The sequence below is a fragment of the Brachycentrus maculatus genome, unplaced genomic scaffold (genome assembly GCF_059751285.1).
Source record: "Brachycentrus maculatus isolate JH-2025_06_01 unplaced genomic scaffold, ASM5975128v1 h1tg000190l, whole genome shotgun sequence".
NCBI lineage: Eukaryota > Metazoa > Arthropoda > Insecta > Trichoptera > Brachycentridae > Brachycentrus > Brachycentrus maculatus.
In genome coordinates this window covers 370,080-389,419 of record NW_028280941.1, presented here as the reverse complement: position 1 = coordinate 389,419, position 19,340 = coordinate 370,080, and the positions used below count along the sequence as shown (strand labels likewise).

Genomic DNA, 19,340 nt, shown 5'->3' with positions numbered 1-19,340 from the left:
TAATGTAATCGTAAAGTATACGAAAGCTTGAAGTAGAAATGGAAGAATCGAAAGTAGGAAAATGTGTGTAGGTTTGCGTATTTGTATCCATGGGTCACTGAGCAAGCCAATATTTCTCTTCTCCGTGTGATTTTAGAAATCATAAATCATTTTTTCTATCTGAAAAGATATGAGTTCAGGTATGGAAAGCTTTAAAGCGCAAACTCCTCATAACTAGAAGCTATAAATCATAAAAGGCCCGGTACTGTTCGCAGCGGTACAAGGGCTGGAATAGGACCTTATTATTCTCCAACCCCCACCATCACTCCGATAGAGACTTCATATAAATTTCAGTAAAAAAATTACGCAGTAAAACACAAACCAGATCTTGGTATAACTCCCTTATGTAGGTGTATGCCTGAATTTGCGTTCATTCATATATCGCTCACTCCTTTCAAGAACATCAAAAATCTTAAACTTGATTTTTCAGGAAAACGTTTTTAAAGTTTAAAAATATAATACAATGTATTAAAAATAAATATCAAGCCACTTATTGAACTTTTTACTGTTCAAGAGATCTTTCAAGGTAAAACCTAATGGTTTTTTCTTCATTTGAAAAATATTTAGTTTGTTAGTATTATATTTTATTGAAAAAATAATAAAACAATTGATTTTCTTCAAAATGCAAAAACAACGCTTTCTGCCCTGTAGCGGATAAATATTATGTTTGAAATATGCCTCTTTTGCTGGGATATAGTACATTTTTTGGGCATTCCGATAAACATGCACAACTGAAAATTGACGGTTTTTGATATATGACGTTGTTGAAAGGAGTGAGCGAAATGTCAAATGTGATTGCAGTACGACGCCAATTGCAAAAATGATAACATCTTCCGATAGGGTGATTTAGTTTGTGCCAACCTGTAGCATTATGGGTGCCTAATTTCAAGCAACAAATTCACTTTACTTTGAATCGATTCAATTGAAAAGGGTCTTTGGTAATTGTAAGTATTGTAAAAAGTTTTAAGTGACTGAAACTGAAAATGACCAAAGTTTGTTCGAATCTCTACTAAGCTTTGTCGAAGTGGAAAATTCGATTTTCATTATTCAACAGCAAACGAAGGAAACAATAGTCCTTGGAAATCAAATTCTTGTACAAACAATCGCGTGAGTAAATAAAGACTAAATAAATTTTCAATTGCCATTTGTTTGAGTTTATAAGATCAGTTATTTATTATCAATTAAAATTGTACTCGGTAAATACAGCAATTTCTTGAAATTCATTTTGTTTTGAAGCATTCCGCATCATTTTCAATCACTGTATTTATGTAAAATAGAGTGGTATTTACCAAGTAAATTTTAAATTAAAAATGAATACTAGATATAATTAATCTGGATTATCTCCGCTTAGGAGTTATTCTATAAGCAAAAATAGTCCAGATTTGTGAACAAGTATTTAGAATATGGAATACTCAAAATGTTGTAAAAAAATAACCCTTGAAAGATATTATAATTGAAATATAACTTTGTTTTAAAATCACTTTAAATTTTGTCCGCCTCCGTAGTGTAATGATCAGCACGCTTGGCTACTGTACTGTGCTTGAGTACTGGAGGTCTCGGTTCGATTCCCAAGGGGGGTAAAATAAATATAAGTGTTTTTGTCACTGTAATATTTATTCAATAATACCCTGGACTGGTACCTGAAGCGGAGGGCTGATCACCTTTCCTTCATGTGTAAACGATCAAGGTAACACTGCGTTTATATGATCCAGTGCCCTATGCACCATCGGGCGCGGATAAGGGTTAAGAAAATAAAAATATTTATTTTAACATAATTATAAAATCTACCGGTTTCAAAGCTAACCGCTTCATTTTCAAGACTGATGGATATTACACTAAATCACTGTCCGATTTTTGAACGACTTGTTTATTGCGATTCCATTTCATTTCCTTCTTACTTTCTTTGTGAATTTTCTTTCACCGTTTCGTTATTTTTTATTTCACGTTATGATTTACTTTTTTTTATTTTATTTTTTATTTCACGCGATATATTGTTATCGCTTGTGAAGGCTGCGGCCACAAAAGTCAAATAAATCACTGCTAGCATAAAGAGTCGCCTGTTTTTATCGCCGATAATGGCTAAAAGTGCTTATTTATACGCTGAAAATTTTCCACTCCCGCTATCTTAATTGATCCGGAATATTAGCTTTCATCTCCGTCCATGCATTATCTAATCAAAAGGCAACGCGAATTGTACGGTTACGACATTTTTATTCTTATTTTTCATTCAAAAACCCTCATCTGAACCCGATGGTGGTGCTGCATCATTTTTTTTTTTAAATAACACGGTTACAAAAATTAACCGTTACAAAAGTTTATTTTTGTTACTTTTATTAATTTTCTTGACATTTCTAATATTATAATATTATTAAGTGGTCAGAGTCAGAATAATTGGCGGGTATGTATGAGGAGATGCATGGATGTGGAAGAGGGAAAGATGGTTTGAAAAAAGAGGTTGGTGTGGCGTTCTATTCTCTCTTCGTACCTCTGCGGGGAACCGGCGTAATGGTTAGTTAGTCTTATTTTTAAAACAGTATTTGAGTACTGTGGTTATCAATCATGGTGCATAAAGTGATCGCTTAAACCACCCTATGACAGATCCTAAGACCTTTAAATACCCAAACTCCCTTTTTCGTCTTCATCTATTTTGAGATTTCAATATAAACTTTATGTTCCAACTTATTTTATGTGTTTATAAATTCATCATGACAGAAAAGGGGTCTTTTAAAAAGGTTTATTTCACCAAAAGGTAGTTTTGCTCCTTTCTCTTTTAAATATATTATCCATTTAAGTAAGTTGTTAGTGAAACAGTTGAGGCTTTTAACCACACCCCTTGTTAAATAATGAAGACACCCCTGACGACCGTTTTGGGAATTCTAAAACAAATGTTTACCATTACTTTTATTCGTTTGCTTATAAAAAATGTTCATTAACATATAAATTTTAACTAAAATTCATATTATTTTTTGACATCTCGACGTAGATGAAGGAGAATATGGAAGTCTGTGCATTTATGGGGCTTACGACCGTCATAGGCTGTTTTAAGTTATCACTTTTCACACGTGTAACATTCACACAATTCTTCCCATGGTTCACAACCAGTCTGCACAAATTCTTGGTGATTGTATATATATGGTTCAATTACGAAACATAGTGCTAGAATCACTAGAATTTTACTTGAGACATCTTTTGGTGAGATGAAAAGAAACTTTTCATTGAGCTGAAACTCTTTCATTTGTGAGGTCCGAATCCTGGATTATAATCACATACATGAGAAACGTCAGAAAAGACTTCCATATTCTCCTTCTTCATAATATGAAAAATAACTCCTATAATTGGAGATAATCCTGATTTGTGAACAAGTATTTGGACGCACTCAAAAAATTGTAAATGTATTATTGTATAAAGCATTTTTAGTTTCTTCGCTGATCACTATTATTGCGTTTTATTTTACTGTTATTTATTTTAGACTACATATATTCTCCGTATATCCATAATAATAATAAACCATATCCACTCCCTAGGTGGAGCATATGGAGTCCACAAACTGTCTCCAGGCTTTTCTGTCGGCTGCCAGCTTCCTTGCATCTTCCCAAGTCAGATCCGCGTCCCGAAGCTCTGACGAGAACTGCCGACGAATTGTCAGCAGTGGTCGTCATGGGCGACGCGAACCTGATGCCTTGTAAAAGAGGCAAGGTTGATTAAGCATGCTCTCAGGAGGCATGCGGAGTACATGGCCGAGCCAACTGAATCGTCTTTTCTTGACGACAGTTGTGGCCAAGATTTGCTGCGTCCTACGCCTTATCTCTTCATTCCTCACAAAGTCAAACCACCGCACGCCTAAAATTCTCCGCAGACACCTATTCTCAAAGCTTAGTACACGGCTGCAAAAAGAAAATTAAATGAAAATGATAGAAAAAAATCGTTTAGATAGTGTACATACTTGTGATCCGCAATGAATTCAGTAAGATGAACGATTCAAGATGAAGAAAAAATATACGGCCGGTGAAATGGTGCGGAAATTCGCCTGTTACAGAGATTGTACGACAAGTCGTTAGTTGACCTTATGAGAAATGGGAAGGATAAACGTTCGATGAGAAAATCTTCAGGGTTAGATAAATGAAAAGATTCTTAGCTTATATCGGTCACGTACCAGCTGTGAGGCCTTCCAAACAAAACGTCAACATCACGATGGGCTTGAAGTGACGGTAATTTGTGTAAGAGGTTTTGATAACGGCAAAAAAATATGAGATAAAAATATTAATATCATTTTCCGATACGGGCGTATTATGATCCGACCTACTGACTATATCGATAGCATTATATTTTTAGTATTGGAATCACGAAGTGGTTCACGTCTGAAATACTAAAGAAATTATACCAGAAAAAATATAATAATATCGTATTCTGTAATTTTGTTTTTTCAATACCAATATTCATACCAATCTATGACCTGAAATATTAAATAAAACGTTAGTAATGTTTTTAATAATGAGGACATAACAAAATACATGTGGAGCCGAAAAACACTACTTAATTTGGAGTAAGGTCCTTAAAATATATTGCCTATACCCAAATTAACCAGCTGCCTGACATATCGCTCACTCCTTTCAAGAACGTCATAAATCAAAAAACTTGATTTTTCAGTAGAACATTTTTAAAGTTTAAAAATATAATACAATGTATTAAAAATAAATATCAAGCCACTTATTGAACTTTTTACTGTGCAACACATCTTTTTAGGTGAAACCTGAAGGTTCTTTCTCCATTTGAAAAATATTTAGTATATTTCAAAAAATAATTAAACAATACCTCTTCTTCAAAATGCAAAAACAACACTTTCTGCCCTGTAGCGGGTAAATATTAAGTTAAAAATATGCCGCTTTTGCTGGGATATAGTACATTTTCTGGGCATTCCGAAAACACGCACAACTGAAAATTGACGATTTTTGATTTATGACGTTCTTGAAAGGAGCGAGCGATATATAAAATAGAACCCATTCGGGGATCCAAAATAAATGATCCGAAAAAATACTTTATGGAAAGATATATACGTAGTGTTTAGTAATTTTTTTATTTGGTTTTTACTTTATGTATTTTCTCATTTTTTATATTTTCTCATTTGTTAATTTTAAATATGCTTCTTACATTATGTTTTTCTCATTTATTTCTTTTAAATATGCTTCTTATGCCTATTTATTATACCTGTTTATTGTTTTTATATTTTGCCATGTATTTTATTAATAATAATAATAATAATAAAACCCTTATCCGCACCCCAATGGTGCATAGGGCACTGTGTCTTATAAACGCAGTGTTATCATGATCGTTTTACACATGAAGGAAAGGTGATCAGCCCTCCGCTTCAGGTACCAGTCCATGGTAATATTGAATAATAATATGTATTTTATTAGTTTTGGTTATTTAAAAAAAAAAATTGTTACTTTATTATTTGTATTCTAGTCTTGATAACTTTAATCACATGTCCCAAAATGAGAAATAGAAATCACTCATCGGGAACATTATATAAATGACTTATGTATGTTATATGTTTTGAAAAATAAAAAAACGCTCAGCGAGATTTAAGTATACCAGTTTCGAGACGCACCCGTCTCTTCGTTAGGACAATCACTACATTAGCAAGCAAAAAATAATACACGTCACTACCATAGAACTACTTGCACAAGTATGGAAAATGTTAATCACATGCGTTTTTGGTCTAGTGTTCTGGATCCGTAGTGCATGTTACCTAAATTAAAATCCATACCATGGTAATTTGCACAGCTAAAATGTTGTGTTTATTTAATAAACAAATTTATTAAGCTAATGTATTTGGAAAAAGTAGCAGAGGAATACTGAAAAAAATAGGTTTGATCAGATATGTCAAATACTTGAAAGTGGTCGGGTCAGGAGTAGAAATAATCGGCGGGTGTGTATGAGGAGATGCATGTATATGGAAGAGGCGAAGAATGTTTGCAAAGATAGAGTGGTGTGGCATTCTATTCTCTCTTCCTACCCCTTCGAGTAAGCGGCTTGATGGTTTATTAGTTTGGATCGTTAGTTTTACCTTGATCTTTTAAATTAAAACACACAACGAAGGTTTGTTAGTCCCAAGAATTAACAATAAATATGGGAGTCGAACACTGCAATATATCGTTTTAATTTGTTGCCATCGGATGTTAGAGGTCAAAATAAAATATGGAACAAAGGCAAAATAAAGGAATGGGTGAATGATCAATAGATAATTATATGAAAATTGTAAAATGTTTATATTTTTAATTTATCTCTCTTTTTTTGGTATATTAGGTTAAAATGGTTAAAAACAATAAAAATGTATTAAAAAAGAACTCAACCGACAAGACACACAAGGTGACTTGGTGTGTCTCTGCATTTTTTTAAATATGTTTAAAATTGTGATTTAAATAAATGTAGACAATTTAGTTCATAATTTTTTTTTTTTAAATAAATGGTATTTATTTTAAAATTATTTTGAAAATATTGAACGTCATGTTTTAACTACATTTTTTAATGGCCATGTGACCGTAACGGCTCCCCAGACCTCCAGCGCCTCATTCTACCCTGTTGCTAGTGATCCCTGACGGAGCGCTATTAATAAGGGCGCCTTAACGCCACTTAAACTTTTTTAAGGCGCAGATGCTTAAACTTAATTAACTGTCACTTATTCCAGATGTTTCTCAAAACTTTCCATTACAACTTTGGGCAGTGTACTTACTTAAGCTAACTCGAGTCGCGTACTCTCGGGTAGCAATACAAAACTGAAAGGGTTTTTTTCGTGGAATTTCAAGGGCTAGTTTGTTCTTTTATTTAACTTGTTTAAACAAATATTACAAGACGGAAAATCTCGAAAAGGAGTTTTTTCTCTAAAGGTCAAAAGGTAACAATTTGATTAAAGAGTTTTGTAAGCCTTACATTACAAGCAAAGTAAAAAATAAATGCAATTCCAATCTAAAAATAATGTAAAAAAATACCTCTTACCATATGATAAATCATCGATGAGACCCTTATTAATTTACTTAGCCTACGAAAAGTGTCGCTAATCTTTACGAAATTGATCTGAATGAAAATAATCATATTAAAACGAGAAAAGTTTGGTAAGCATCATACAGAAAATTACCTACATAAGATGGTGTTGTCATATCGCTCACTCCTTTCAAGAACGTCATAAATCAAAAAACTTGATTTTTCAGGAGAACGTTTTTAATGTTTAAAAATATAACACAATGTATTAAAGATAAACATCAAGCCACTTATTGAACTTTTTACTGTGCAACATATCTTTTTAGGTAAAATCTGAAGGTTTTTTGTCCATTTGAAAAATATTCAATATATTCAACAAAATAATTAAACAATACCTTTTCTTCAAAATAATCAAACAATACCTTTTCTTCAAAATGCAAAAACAACATTTTCTGTCCTGTAGCTGGTAAATATTAAATTAAAAATATGCCTCTTTTGCTGGGATAAAGTACATTTTCTAAGCATTTCGAAAACATGTACAACTGAAAATTGACGATTTTTGGTTTATGACGTTGTTGAAAGGAGTGAGCGATATGTGTATTCATAAAAAAATGTAAAAGTTTTTGATATTCGTTATTATAAGATTTTACTTCGCCTATTTTTTTAATATTTTTTTTTGGTTTATATTTGACAATCCTGTTCTAAGTTTAGCGTTTGTCTCATAAATATGACAAAAAATTTAAGCATATGTTTTTTTCTTAACTTACAAACTATACTATATATATATTTACTTACTATATAATTACTTAGTACAACATTTTGAGTGTGTCCAAATACCCGTTTATAAATCTGGATTATCTCCAGTAAAAAGTTTATTTTTTGACATCTTAACATAGCTGAAAAAGAATATTGAATTCTGGGCGTTTACAGGGCTTACGACCGTCATAAGCTTGATTGTTAAGTGATCACTTTACACACGTGTAACATGCACCAATTCTTCCCATGATTGACAACCACACTACAGAATTTTCGGAACCCTTAGATATATTGATCATATATGGATATATTTGTCGTCAAGAAAAGGCGATTCAGTTGGCTTGGCCATGTACTCCGCATGCCTCCTGAGAGCCTTAATCAAGCTTGCCTCTTTTACAAGGCATCAGGTTCGCGCCGCCCATGACGACCACTGCTGACAATTCGTCGGCAGTTCTCGTCAGAACTTCGGGACGCGGATCTGACTTGGGAAGATGCAAGGAATCTGGCAGCCGACAGAAAAGCCTGGAGACAGTTTTTGGACTCCATATGCTCCACCTAGGGAGTGGATATGGTTTATTATTATTATGGATATACGGAGTCAAAAAAGTTATAAAATAACTCCTAAACGGCAATAATCCAGATTTGTGAACAATTATCTGGACACACTCAAAATGTTTTAAATAGTTTATAAACATATTTTGTATTTTAAAAACATTGATAACGTTGTGGTATAGTAATATAACTAAAAAACCGATTTTTTTTTTCCGAAACCGTTTATAAAAATGGTATTACACAAAGTAAACGATGAATGATAAGGAGAGTGTAAAAAAACACTCTCCTTACCATCCATTGTTTACTTTGTGTAATACCACTTTTTAAACACTTATTTATGACTTCCGGTTTCGGAAAACTATTCCATCATCAGGTCATTAAAATAAAATCATTACGATTTGACATTTGTATAAAAATAACGTTTTTTAAAATAAGTGTTTAAAAAGTGGTAATACCCAAAGTAAACAATGGATGGTAAGGAGAGTGTTTTATTACCATACCACAAAGTCATCAATGCTTTTGATATACAAAATATAGTGTTAGTTTATAAACATACTCTTTTTAAATGATTCAGAACTGTAATGAGTGTCTGCGTTAATATTTTAAAGTCTTCACAGATTTTTTCAGGAGAACATTAACTGACAATGACTCGTTTTGTTTTCAGTTTGCAGCTTCGTGGTCCACAAGCGGTGCCACGAGTATGTCACCTTCACCTGCCCTGGAGCTGACAAGGGTGCCGACTCGGACGTAAGTTGACAACAGCTTCCACTTGTCACACGTTTTCACAGTACCTTAACTTGTCTGGCAATCGAGTACACTTGGCGAGGTCCTCACCAAAACGTTACATTTCCATTATAAATGATTTTAAGTAATCAGGAATTCTAGTTTGTAAAATTGTTACGTTTTGGTGCGATTTAACGATTTCGTGCTGGTTTAACACAGGATTGGTCACGTTTTGTCGCAACGTTACATTTCGTTTATAAATGATTTTAAGTAATCAGGAATTCTAACTTGTAAAATTTGTTACGTTTTAGTGCGATTTAACGATTTCATGCTGGTTTAACACAGGATTGGTCACGTTTTGTCGCAACGTTACATTTCGTTTATAAATGATTTTAAGTAATCAGGAATTCTAGTTTGTAAAATTGTTACGTTTTGGTGCGATTTAACGATTTCGTGCTGGTTTAACACAGGATTGGTCACGTTTTGTCGCAACGTTACATTTCGTTTATAAATAATTTTAAGTAATCAGGAATTCTAACTTGTAAAATTTGTTACGTTTAAGTGCGATTTAACGATTTCATTCTGGTTTAACACAGGATTGGTCACGTTTTGTCGCAACGTTACATTTCCTTTATAAATGATTTTAAGTAATGGGGAATTCTAGCTTGTGAAATTTTGGTTCGATTTAATGATTTCATGCTGGTTTAACACAGGATTGGTCACGTTTTGTCGCAACGTTACATTTCGTTTATAAATAATTTTAAGTAATCAGGAATTCTAACTTGTAAAATTTGTTACGTTTAAGTGCGATTTAACGATTTCATTCTGGTTTAACACAGGATTGGTCACGTTTTGTCGCAACGTTACATTTCCTTCATAAATTATTTTAAGTTATCAGGAAATCCAGCTTGTAAAATTTTTAACATTTTTGTGCGATTTAATTATTTCATATAAGTTTAAAACAGGATTGGTCACGTTTTGTCGCAACGTTACATTTCCTTTATAAATGATTTTAAGTAATCAGGAATTCCAGCTTGTAAAATTGTTACGTTTTTGTGCGATTTAATTATTTCATATTAGTTTAAAACAGGATTGGTCTCGTTTCGTCGCAACTTGAATTAATATTTTGATAGAATACAGTAAACAGAACAAACAGATTTGCATTTAAATGATTTTTTTTGTGCAGTATTGGGAATGTAACTTTTTGGTGAGGACCTCCACACTGCCTTCATTTGTAGACCATTTCAAGGAACTTGACGCACTGCGCTACAAACGATTGACTTGTCATCCTTCAATTCCCTTGGGCCACCTGGCCTAAAATTAAAGTGAAAAGATAACGTGATAACTATGTAGCGTAGATAAGTTTATCGTTATTTTAATTAAAAATAAAATATTTTTTTCTGACATCTCAACATATGTAGATGAAGAAGAATATGGAAGGAAGTCTTTGCATTTACGGGGCTTACGACCGTTATAAGCTGGTTTTGGTTTAAATCAGCCTGTAACGGTCGTAAGCCCCGTTAATGCCCAGACTTCCATATTCTTCTTCATCTATGTTCAGATGTCAAAAAAATTATATGTTAAAGAACTCCCATAATTAGAGATAATCCAGATTTGTGAACAAGTATTTGAACACAGTCAAAATGTTAATAATAAAAGCATTTTTAAATAATCATTAATAATTTTCTCTTTTGTTCTAAAGATCTTTGATTGTTTAGTAATAAAATTGTAATATAGTTTACATTACTGCGTCAAGTTTCTTGTTTCTTTTTTTTGTATTTAAAATTTTGAAAGACTTTAACGAAACTTATCAGATATCAATATCATCCATGTGTTCCCAAATATGTATCCTAATTAAGATATACGATAAAGCTTGATCTCCATATAACATAAAGTAAATGTAAAAATAACAATTGTGTTACTGTAATACTTTTTTTTTAATTTTGAGATATTGCCACATCTCTAAGTATCAATTTCTACATTTTGGCAACACTGGGATGATCTTTGGTATGATGTGTTCAGAAGATATGCAATAAAATTCAAACGTCATGCATAATTGATTTTAATCAAATTAACCTTTTATCTGGACAGACTCCGTGGCAACAATACTTCGATTTAAGTGCCTATTTCATTCGGATAGGTGACAGAATACACTCACTTGGATTGTCATACCGGAAACCTTATAAATAATCAATGGCATTTTCACCATTTTTAACTGTAATGAAAAATAGCATTTTGGAGTCGGTTTAAAAGGGTTGTAATTTTTTTTCAGTGACTTTCAGTACAAATGAGGTCGGAATTCTTTCGAAAATAACTTAAATCGACCGTGAGCTTTTTTCATTGCGGTAAAAAGTGATAATTCTGTTAAAAATTACTATTTTATATAATAAACTACACACGTTACTCGCAAGAAATTTACCAACTCAAGAAAATACTTAATAAATATATATTTCTTATACCACCCGGTGAAAGCATTTCATTTTCCATGTTTACAATTTGTCTACTAACACAGCCATTTCATTTTTTGTATTATTATTTATATGCAACGAGTTCATAAAACATTAGTAGGATCATTTTGGTAATCAAAGGTTTCATGGTTGAATCGCTTTATTATTTAATACCGTCGTTCTTTTACAGCCATAATAAATATGTTTTCCTTTTAAAAATATGTTTAAATCATACCAGCAACTACCTTAAGTTTTTCGCGTGAATTTCTGTATTTCGTTTGTTGTGAATTCTATTTTAAATTACCTTACGTCCAATTGACGATGAAATCTAGTTACGACATATATATATATATATATATATATGTATATATATATATATATATATATATATATATATATATATATACATATACATATATATATATATATATATATATATATATATATATATATATATATATATATATATATATATATATATATATATATATATATATATATATATATATATATATCTAACCTTTTTTCATGAAATACAATGGAATGTCCAATTTGAAGTGAAAAACCTGTGCGAATTTTTTTTTAAATGTGTGTTAGTAATACATAATACATGTAAATTTTGTGTTGGTAGTTTGTTCATTCGATTTATTTCCGATTCATGCGTTCCTGGTATTGCTACATATAACTGCATTGACAAAACATCAAAACGTTTCAAAATAGAACTTCCCTCGTTCACTGATCACAGCGAGTAGTAGCTGCAAATATTGATCTTTTTTTATGCAAGGCTGTAATAAAAATAGCATTCGGGCTGCACTCTAATTGGGTCAAATCACTCCGATATACACGTAATACTATATATCGCTCACTGCTTTCAACAACTTCATAAATCAAAAATCGACAATTTTCAGTTGTGCATATTTTCGGAATGCCCAAAAAATGTACTATATCCCAGGAAAAATGGCATATTTTTAACTCAATATTTACCCGCTACAGGGCAGAAAGTATTATTTTTGCGTTTTGAAGAAAAGGTATTTTTTAATTATTTTTTAAATATACTAAATATTTTCCAAATGGATAAAAAACCTTCAGGTTTTACCAAGGTCTGTTGCACATTAAAAAGTTCAATAAGTGGCTTGATATTTATTTTTAATAGATTCTATTATATTCTTTAAGTTTTTTTCATATATGACGTTGTTGAAAGGAGTTAGCGATATGTAACATAGAGTATGGATAGAGTCGATTGAGCAAGTACTCGAATCGGGAAAAGATAAAAGTGTGAATGTAATAAATATTAGTTTCTGAGAATTTCGTCAAATACGATTGACGTACAACGTCATTTGCAAAAATTATAACATCCTTCGATAGGGTAATTAATTTTGCACCACCCTGTATGGGCAGGTTAATGGTATGCTCTGATTTAGGAGTGCTTGTAGCGTTTTGGGATTTCATCATCCTGATGAATTGATAACGAATAATACCTTCGTATGTGCTGATATGGTCGAGTGTGTTTGGTTGGGGGTTAATTCACGTGTAAACACATCGGTCAGGTTTCGTATAATGATGATTGAATGATCTCTTTGCCAGCGGGTCAAACGAATCCACGTTTATAAATAAAAGGGTCGTGAAATCTCAAAGATCCTGAAAGCTTTGTTCCTTCTTTAAAAGCTTATAAATTCAAACATCTTACCTATCTGCTTAATTTTGTATTCATAAATAATTATTCAAATTCAGTCAAACTATAAGCGGTAAAAAAAATATATATATAAACATGTTTTAACCTTTCCCTTCAGGTGCTAAAATAAAACGTGAGTAGTCACTACACAATAAAAATTAGCGATTTTAAATCGGAAAAATACGGACATTCGTGGCTAATCCCTTTAATTAATTAAAATGAAGTAAAAAAATATAATCATTTAGATTTATTTGCTGAAATCATTAAAAAACCATCTGACAACGTTCACGAAAAAAGCGTTTGCCCACTCTGGTGACTGCCGAGTGCCGCTAGTGGCGCTATCCGCTAGCCGGAGAAAGTCTGAGAACATTGAGCTTTGAGCTCCTTGCAATTACACAGTGAAAGAATGTAAGAGTGAGATGCGAATATAGTGTCGCGCTTCCCGCACACTCTTCATGCGCTGTTTATACGCGAATTTGTTTCCGATATTCACAAAATACCTCTGATGTACCCGATAAATTCTGATTATTATTAATATTATTTTTTAAATCAATGCTTAAATATGTTATAGAGGAATACCTAAAATTTTAGCCTTGTATTTATTATATTTATAGAGATATTATGGTTATAAGAAGCAATGTGTACAAGGTACACAACACCGGAAAGGGAGGGTTAAGCGTTTACTAGTTTGTAAAAATAATCCGGGGTTCGGGTTTTGCATACATCCAAATAAAAGGGTATCTGCTGAATAAAAGCTTTCTCCATCCAACATAGATGGCTGTTGCACCATTAAGTGCAGTTAAGGGTTAGAACAAGAAGAAGAAGATTTTTAAAATAATACTATACCTTTTGAAAAAATACTATAAATTATTGTATTTGGGAAGACATTTTTCCTCGAATGACAAATGAACGCTTTAGTAATTCTCTATTGTCGTTTATGTAATACTTGTTTCCCGTTTGTTGAGTTTCTTCTGAATTATTGGAGGCGTATTCTCGCGTTTTTACCTCGTGGCTTCTTACTCTAGGGGATGAATGAGAGTTCTTTGATGGAAATTGATTACCTTTCGAAGAATCGGCATTCTTCAGTCCCTAGGTATTTCGTTGCCAATCGGTCAATATGTTCATATATTCACAACATCGTATTGCGAATGTATAAACCTATTATTATTATATTCGCAACACAAATGTTGTGAATAAAATAACAGGTGAAATTATAAGCTGCATAAAAAATGAAAATCATGTTTTCAGACGTCTCTCTCAGTATGTAAAAATAATCCGGGGTTCGAATCTTGCATACGTCGAATTTAAAAGAGTCTCTGCAAAAGAAAAGCATTCCTCTGCCCACTAAAGATGTCTCCAGTTAGTTTCATGAAATCAATAATATATGTAGAGTTGAGAAAAGTCCAAAAAATTGATTAGTGCTTTTGTCAATCATGGGTAGAATGAATGGTGATATTTGCACACGTGTCAAAGCGATCACTTAACCAGACTATGAATGTTTATAAGCCCTGTAAATACCATATTCTTTTTTTTAAAGTTTTACTTGGTAAATACCACATTTTCTTAACATCGTTTTCAAACCCCGTGTTTGAAAACGATGTTTGTAAATGATGTGGAAAGCATCGAAACACGTGTCACAATGTGGTACATATTTATGATGTAAAACTTGATGGAAAAATTAAAAGATATTACCACAAAGGCTGCCGAATCAATTAATGCAAAATCATATATTTTTCCTTTTTGTTAAGATATCAAAATATAACGTATACATTTTTATTTTTTGTATATTAATTAATAACTTTACTTATCTACTTACTGATAAATAAAAATAAGTGTTTTTATTGATTTTAAACATACATTATGGCTGTAAAAGAACAATGGTTTAAGGTTGTTAACAAATCGTCTTGGTAAAATTGATTTGAAGTCACTTTTAAAAATAAATTGAGTTGCATACATTTTGTGCATAATTCGTGACGTAGCAATAAGCCAGAGTTCAAGTTTTGGGACCAAATGAAGTAAAGGATACTTTCAAATATTATCAAACCAATTTGACTAAGACGAGATGATATTGATTTATTCAAAGTTTGGGTGGTTTATTTGTGTTTTTGGGATAAGTTTCAGAACATTTTAACAATTTGGGTGATTTTTGAAACGGTTCGTATGGTGTTTGTATTTCATCATGATGTTCGACAGGTTTATCATATTTTATTTTGTTATGTGTTTCATTATGCCATATCACGTTTTGAAATATTTATTTGAAATGAAAAGTAATACACAGTTTATTATTGTTTGCTTTCAGCCTTGAAATATACCATACATTTGTTTTTTTTATTCAAATGCTTTGTTATTGGTTATAACTGGGAAACATATGGCTTTGATTTTAATTAAGTAACTTAATATTACAGATTGCCTCAGTATCAAATTCAGTATAAAAATAAATTATTTCGTTAGTTATTGATTAAAAATAACTTTGTGGGATAGCATGATTTGAATATAAAAATAAAACTCTTTTTTAAAACTACTTTTTTGAGTTTATTAATGTAAACACGACTAGTTTTGCAAAATTTACATGTTCTTATCAAGTTTTTGTATCTTGTGATGAAAACATCTGTAGGTATCGAAATTGGTCGTGTGTACATATAAATAAAAAAAAGTTATGTTATACAAGTGTTTTATTTTTTCGTTTAAATCGGGAATAATTTCAGTTTACAGCAATGCATATTCACGTAATTTATTGTATTCAGTATTTTACTGAATTTTTTTTCTTTAAAAAAGTTATACTTACTCAATTCCTTGTTTCATATATTTTTTAAAGTAATAATTTTTACATATTATATGTTATACGTACAAGTTTACGAATAAAAAAACGATTTATTGTTTGAGAGATAATTGATTGAATGGCAAATTAAACAAGATGTTGTAACTTTAAGGAATGAAATAATACGTGAAATAAAATCCGGCATTATTCCGGATAAATCAGATAAATGGGCTAAAAAATAAATTTAAAAAAAATATTTCTACACTTTAATATGGTACAGGTAATATTTAAGACTGACAATATTTTAATATTTAATTGTACCATAATTGTTCATTTGAACGATACTTCGAATTTCAACGTTTTCTTGAAACCTTTAAATTAAATTATATTTTAAAAGACATGGAATTATTTTAAAAATAAATATCAATTTTTTTTCGAATACCACTCAACGCCGAATTTTTTTCCAAACCTTTTAATACCCTTTGATTTTTTAAGGCTTTAATTACCCTGAAAAATGCATATTTTTTGAGTATTAAAAAAACGGATATAGTTTTGTATGTATTTTTTTTCTTGAGAAAAAATATTTTAAACCTATAATAAGGCTTATACAATAAATTAATTAGATTGAAGAGTGTAAGGATCTTATTTTTTTTTAGTAGTAGTAGTAGCAAATCGTTTTAAGTTTTAGAAATAAACCAGTAGAATTCGATTTTACGTGAAGAAATTTTGTAGAAAACAAGTATTTATATAAATCAAATAATTTTGCGATACGTTAGAATAAATAAAAAAAATATATATTTGATCAAAATCAAATCAATATGTGATCAAGTCCGAATACGGGTAAAAATAAATAAGAAGTTCATATTATTGTTTTATTTTATAACATTACGTTATAACCTAACATGAAATTTTTTTCTAGTATATGTCTAAAATTCTAAAATTTGATGATATTAAATAGGAAATTGTACAAATTCGATATATCGGTAGAGTGTCTTAGATTGTTTTATACAAGTTTTGGCTCAAGGGTATTAAAAGGGTTAATTTATTTTAATCCTGGCTCAAAATCTCTGAGAACGTGTTCGCGTGTGGAGCCCACATATTGAGGCTGGTATCTCGAGGAGGGTGAATGCGAGGCGAGCGCCTTCCATGGCGGTGTGATGTAATGTGTGTGGTCTGGCGTAGGACACGAGAACTAAGCACAACTTCAAGGCGTGCACTTACTCGTCGCCCACGTTCTGCGACCACTGCGGCTCGCTGCTGTACGGCATCCTGCATCAGGGGCTCAAGTGCCAAGGTAACGGCCCACGGGACAGCGCCCGCGCCGGCTCCGGGGGGGAGAACCCAACTCGACACGAACAAACCCGAACCCGACATTGACGAACCCAAACCCAACATGGTCAAACCCAAACCCAATCTGATCAAACCCGAATCCGACATGGTCAAACCCAAACTCTTCGTGATTAAATCCAAATTCAACCTGGTCGAACCCGAACCCAACCTGATCAAACCCGAACCCAACCTGTGCAAACCCAAACCCGACATGATAATACCCGAACCTGACATGGTCAAACCCAAACCCAACCTGAAGAAACCTAAACCCAACCTGATCAAACCTAAACCCAACATGATCAAATCTAAACCCAACCTGATCAAACCCAAACCCGACCTGAACTGAACTTAATCTGCTTATCATTCCTCATTTACTTTGTGTGAAAGCATTTCAAAACACGGCTTCGTGACTACCGGTGCCAGAACAACCCGTCCATCATCAGGTCAACTGTAGATTGATGATAGAATTGACCTAATAATGAAATCGTTATTGCGAAACTGGTAGCCATGAAAGAGTGTTTGTAATGGTATTGTACAAAGCGAACGATGAATGATGAAGAGAGTGTTCACGTATAAAGTGTTCATTTCAACAAGTCGTAAACCCTGTAAATACCCAGACTTCCACATTCTGCGACACCTGTGTTGAGTCCTCATTTTAAAAACCGATTTCATCTTTGACTTTTGTTCTTTCTCGCGTGGGTTTGTTTCTCTCCCTTGGAATTCGGACGCAAGTTGGGTTCGACGTGGTGCCTCGATAAACTACTGCATACTCACCTCTGCTCGTCTGTTTGAGTCTTGGCCTCTTTTGTCTCTTCATCCTCCGGTACTGCGCATCTCGCTACGATGCAGATCGGGCGACCCCAGCTATATCCCTGTCTCTTACTGTTTACGTTTTACGCAGTGGTTGGGAATGCAATGGCAATATTTTGCTCGACATGGTTATGGAAAAAAGGCATTGCGCAAAATGTAAACGCGGCATTAACCCAGAGCTTTTATACAACTTCCAATAACCGCTAACGCTTTTATTCTAGTGAGAAATAATTCCCTGAAAACTAATCGTCAACATGTATTGATCTGGTTTTAACAGTGGTCATTAGCGCGGTAGATAAATTAAAACATTTTGCTTCATTCACTTGTGTATCATATTAATTATGTCAACTCTTCTTTTACAGTATGAGAGAGGGAATAAGTTCTTCAATTAAGACACAAAATTATAATTAATCTAAGAGAAGAATGATAAAAATACTTCACCAAAAAGAAAAACAAGGAAATGTTCTGTGATCAATTTAATCTGAATTTATGTCTGAATTTATGATAAATATTATCGCAAGTGTTTGTACCTATTGATGCAAAAAGAGGCTCCAAATTGCATAATCAGTTTTTATAAATGATACAAAAATGCATATTTTAGAATATAATTAGCTTTCGTACACATTGACACAAAAACAGACCCTTTAGTACAGAATAAGTTTAAAGTGATACTAAAACACATTCTAAAGAATATACATAATCAGTTCTCGTACCTATTGACATGAAAATTGACTCCAAAGTACAGAATAAGTTTTTATACAAAGTGATAAAAAATGCACTCTAAAGAATGTAATAAGTTTTTGTACCTTTTGATACGAAAATAGGCTCTTAAGTACAGAATAAGTTTTTATACAAAGTGATAAATATACTCTGAAGAATAAAATCTGTTTTCGTACCTATTGGCACGAAAATAGACCCTTAAGTACAGGATTGGTTTTTATACAATACATTTTACTCAATACAGGATTGGTTTTTATACAATACATTTTAACACAATACAGAATTGCCTTTTAAGCGTAGAATAGGTTCTCAAGTATAGAATCGATTTTCATGACTATTGTCGCAGACATTTTTTTCTTTTAATGAAAGGATTTTAGTATATGTGATATTAAAAAAAGTGAATGAAGTAAAACGTTCTAATATGTTTATCTTTTGAGATAGTGAAATTAAACTATTTCGGTGTAAATCTTAAAAACTTCATAATGTACCATACATTTTGCGTAACGTCAGCATCACTTTTTTCATGAGCTCTTTTATTTTGCTTTTCAGCTTTCGA

General features: G+C 32.2%; 1 protein-coding gene across 2 annotated transcripts in view; it reads left to right on the top strand.

Annotated features, from left to right (window-relative positions):
- LOC148307741 (protein kinase C, brain isozyme-like) overlaps positions 1-19,340 on the top strand; it is a 286,153-nt gene that overhangs the window by 227,646 nt on the left and 39,167 nt on the right. Inside the window, exons 3-4 of one of the 2 annotated variants that reach the window (XM_088262900.1) lie at positions 8,990-9,072; positions 17,108-17,219. In XM_088262900.1, the coding sequence (XP_088119026.1) occupies positions 8,990-9,072; positions 17,108-17,219 (195 nt within the window). The remainder of the gene's footprint in view (positions 1-8,989; positions 9,073-17,107; positions 17,220-19,340) is intronic. The other variant, XM_088262899.1, reaches the window with a different exon arrangement.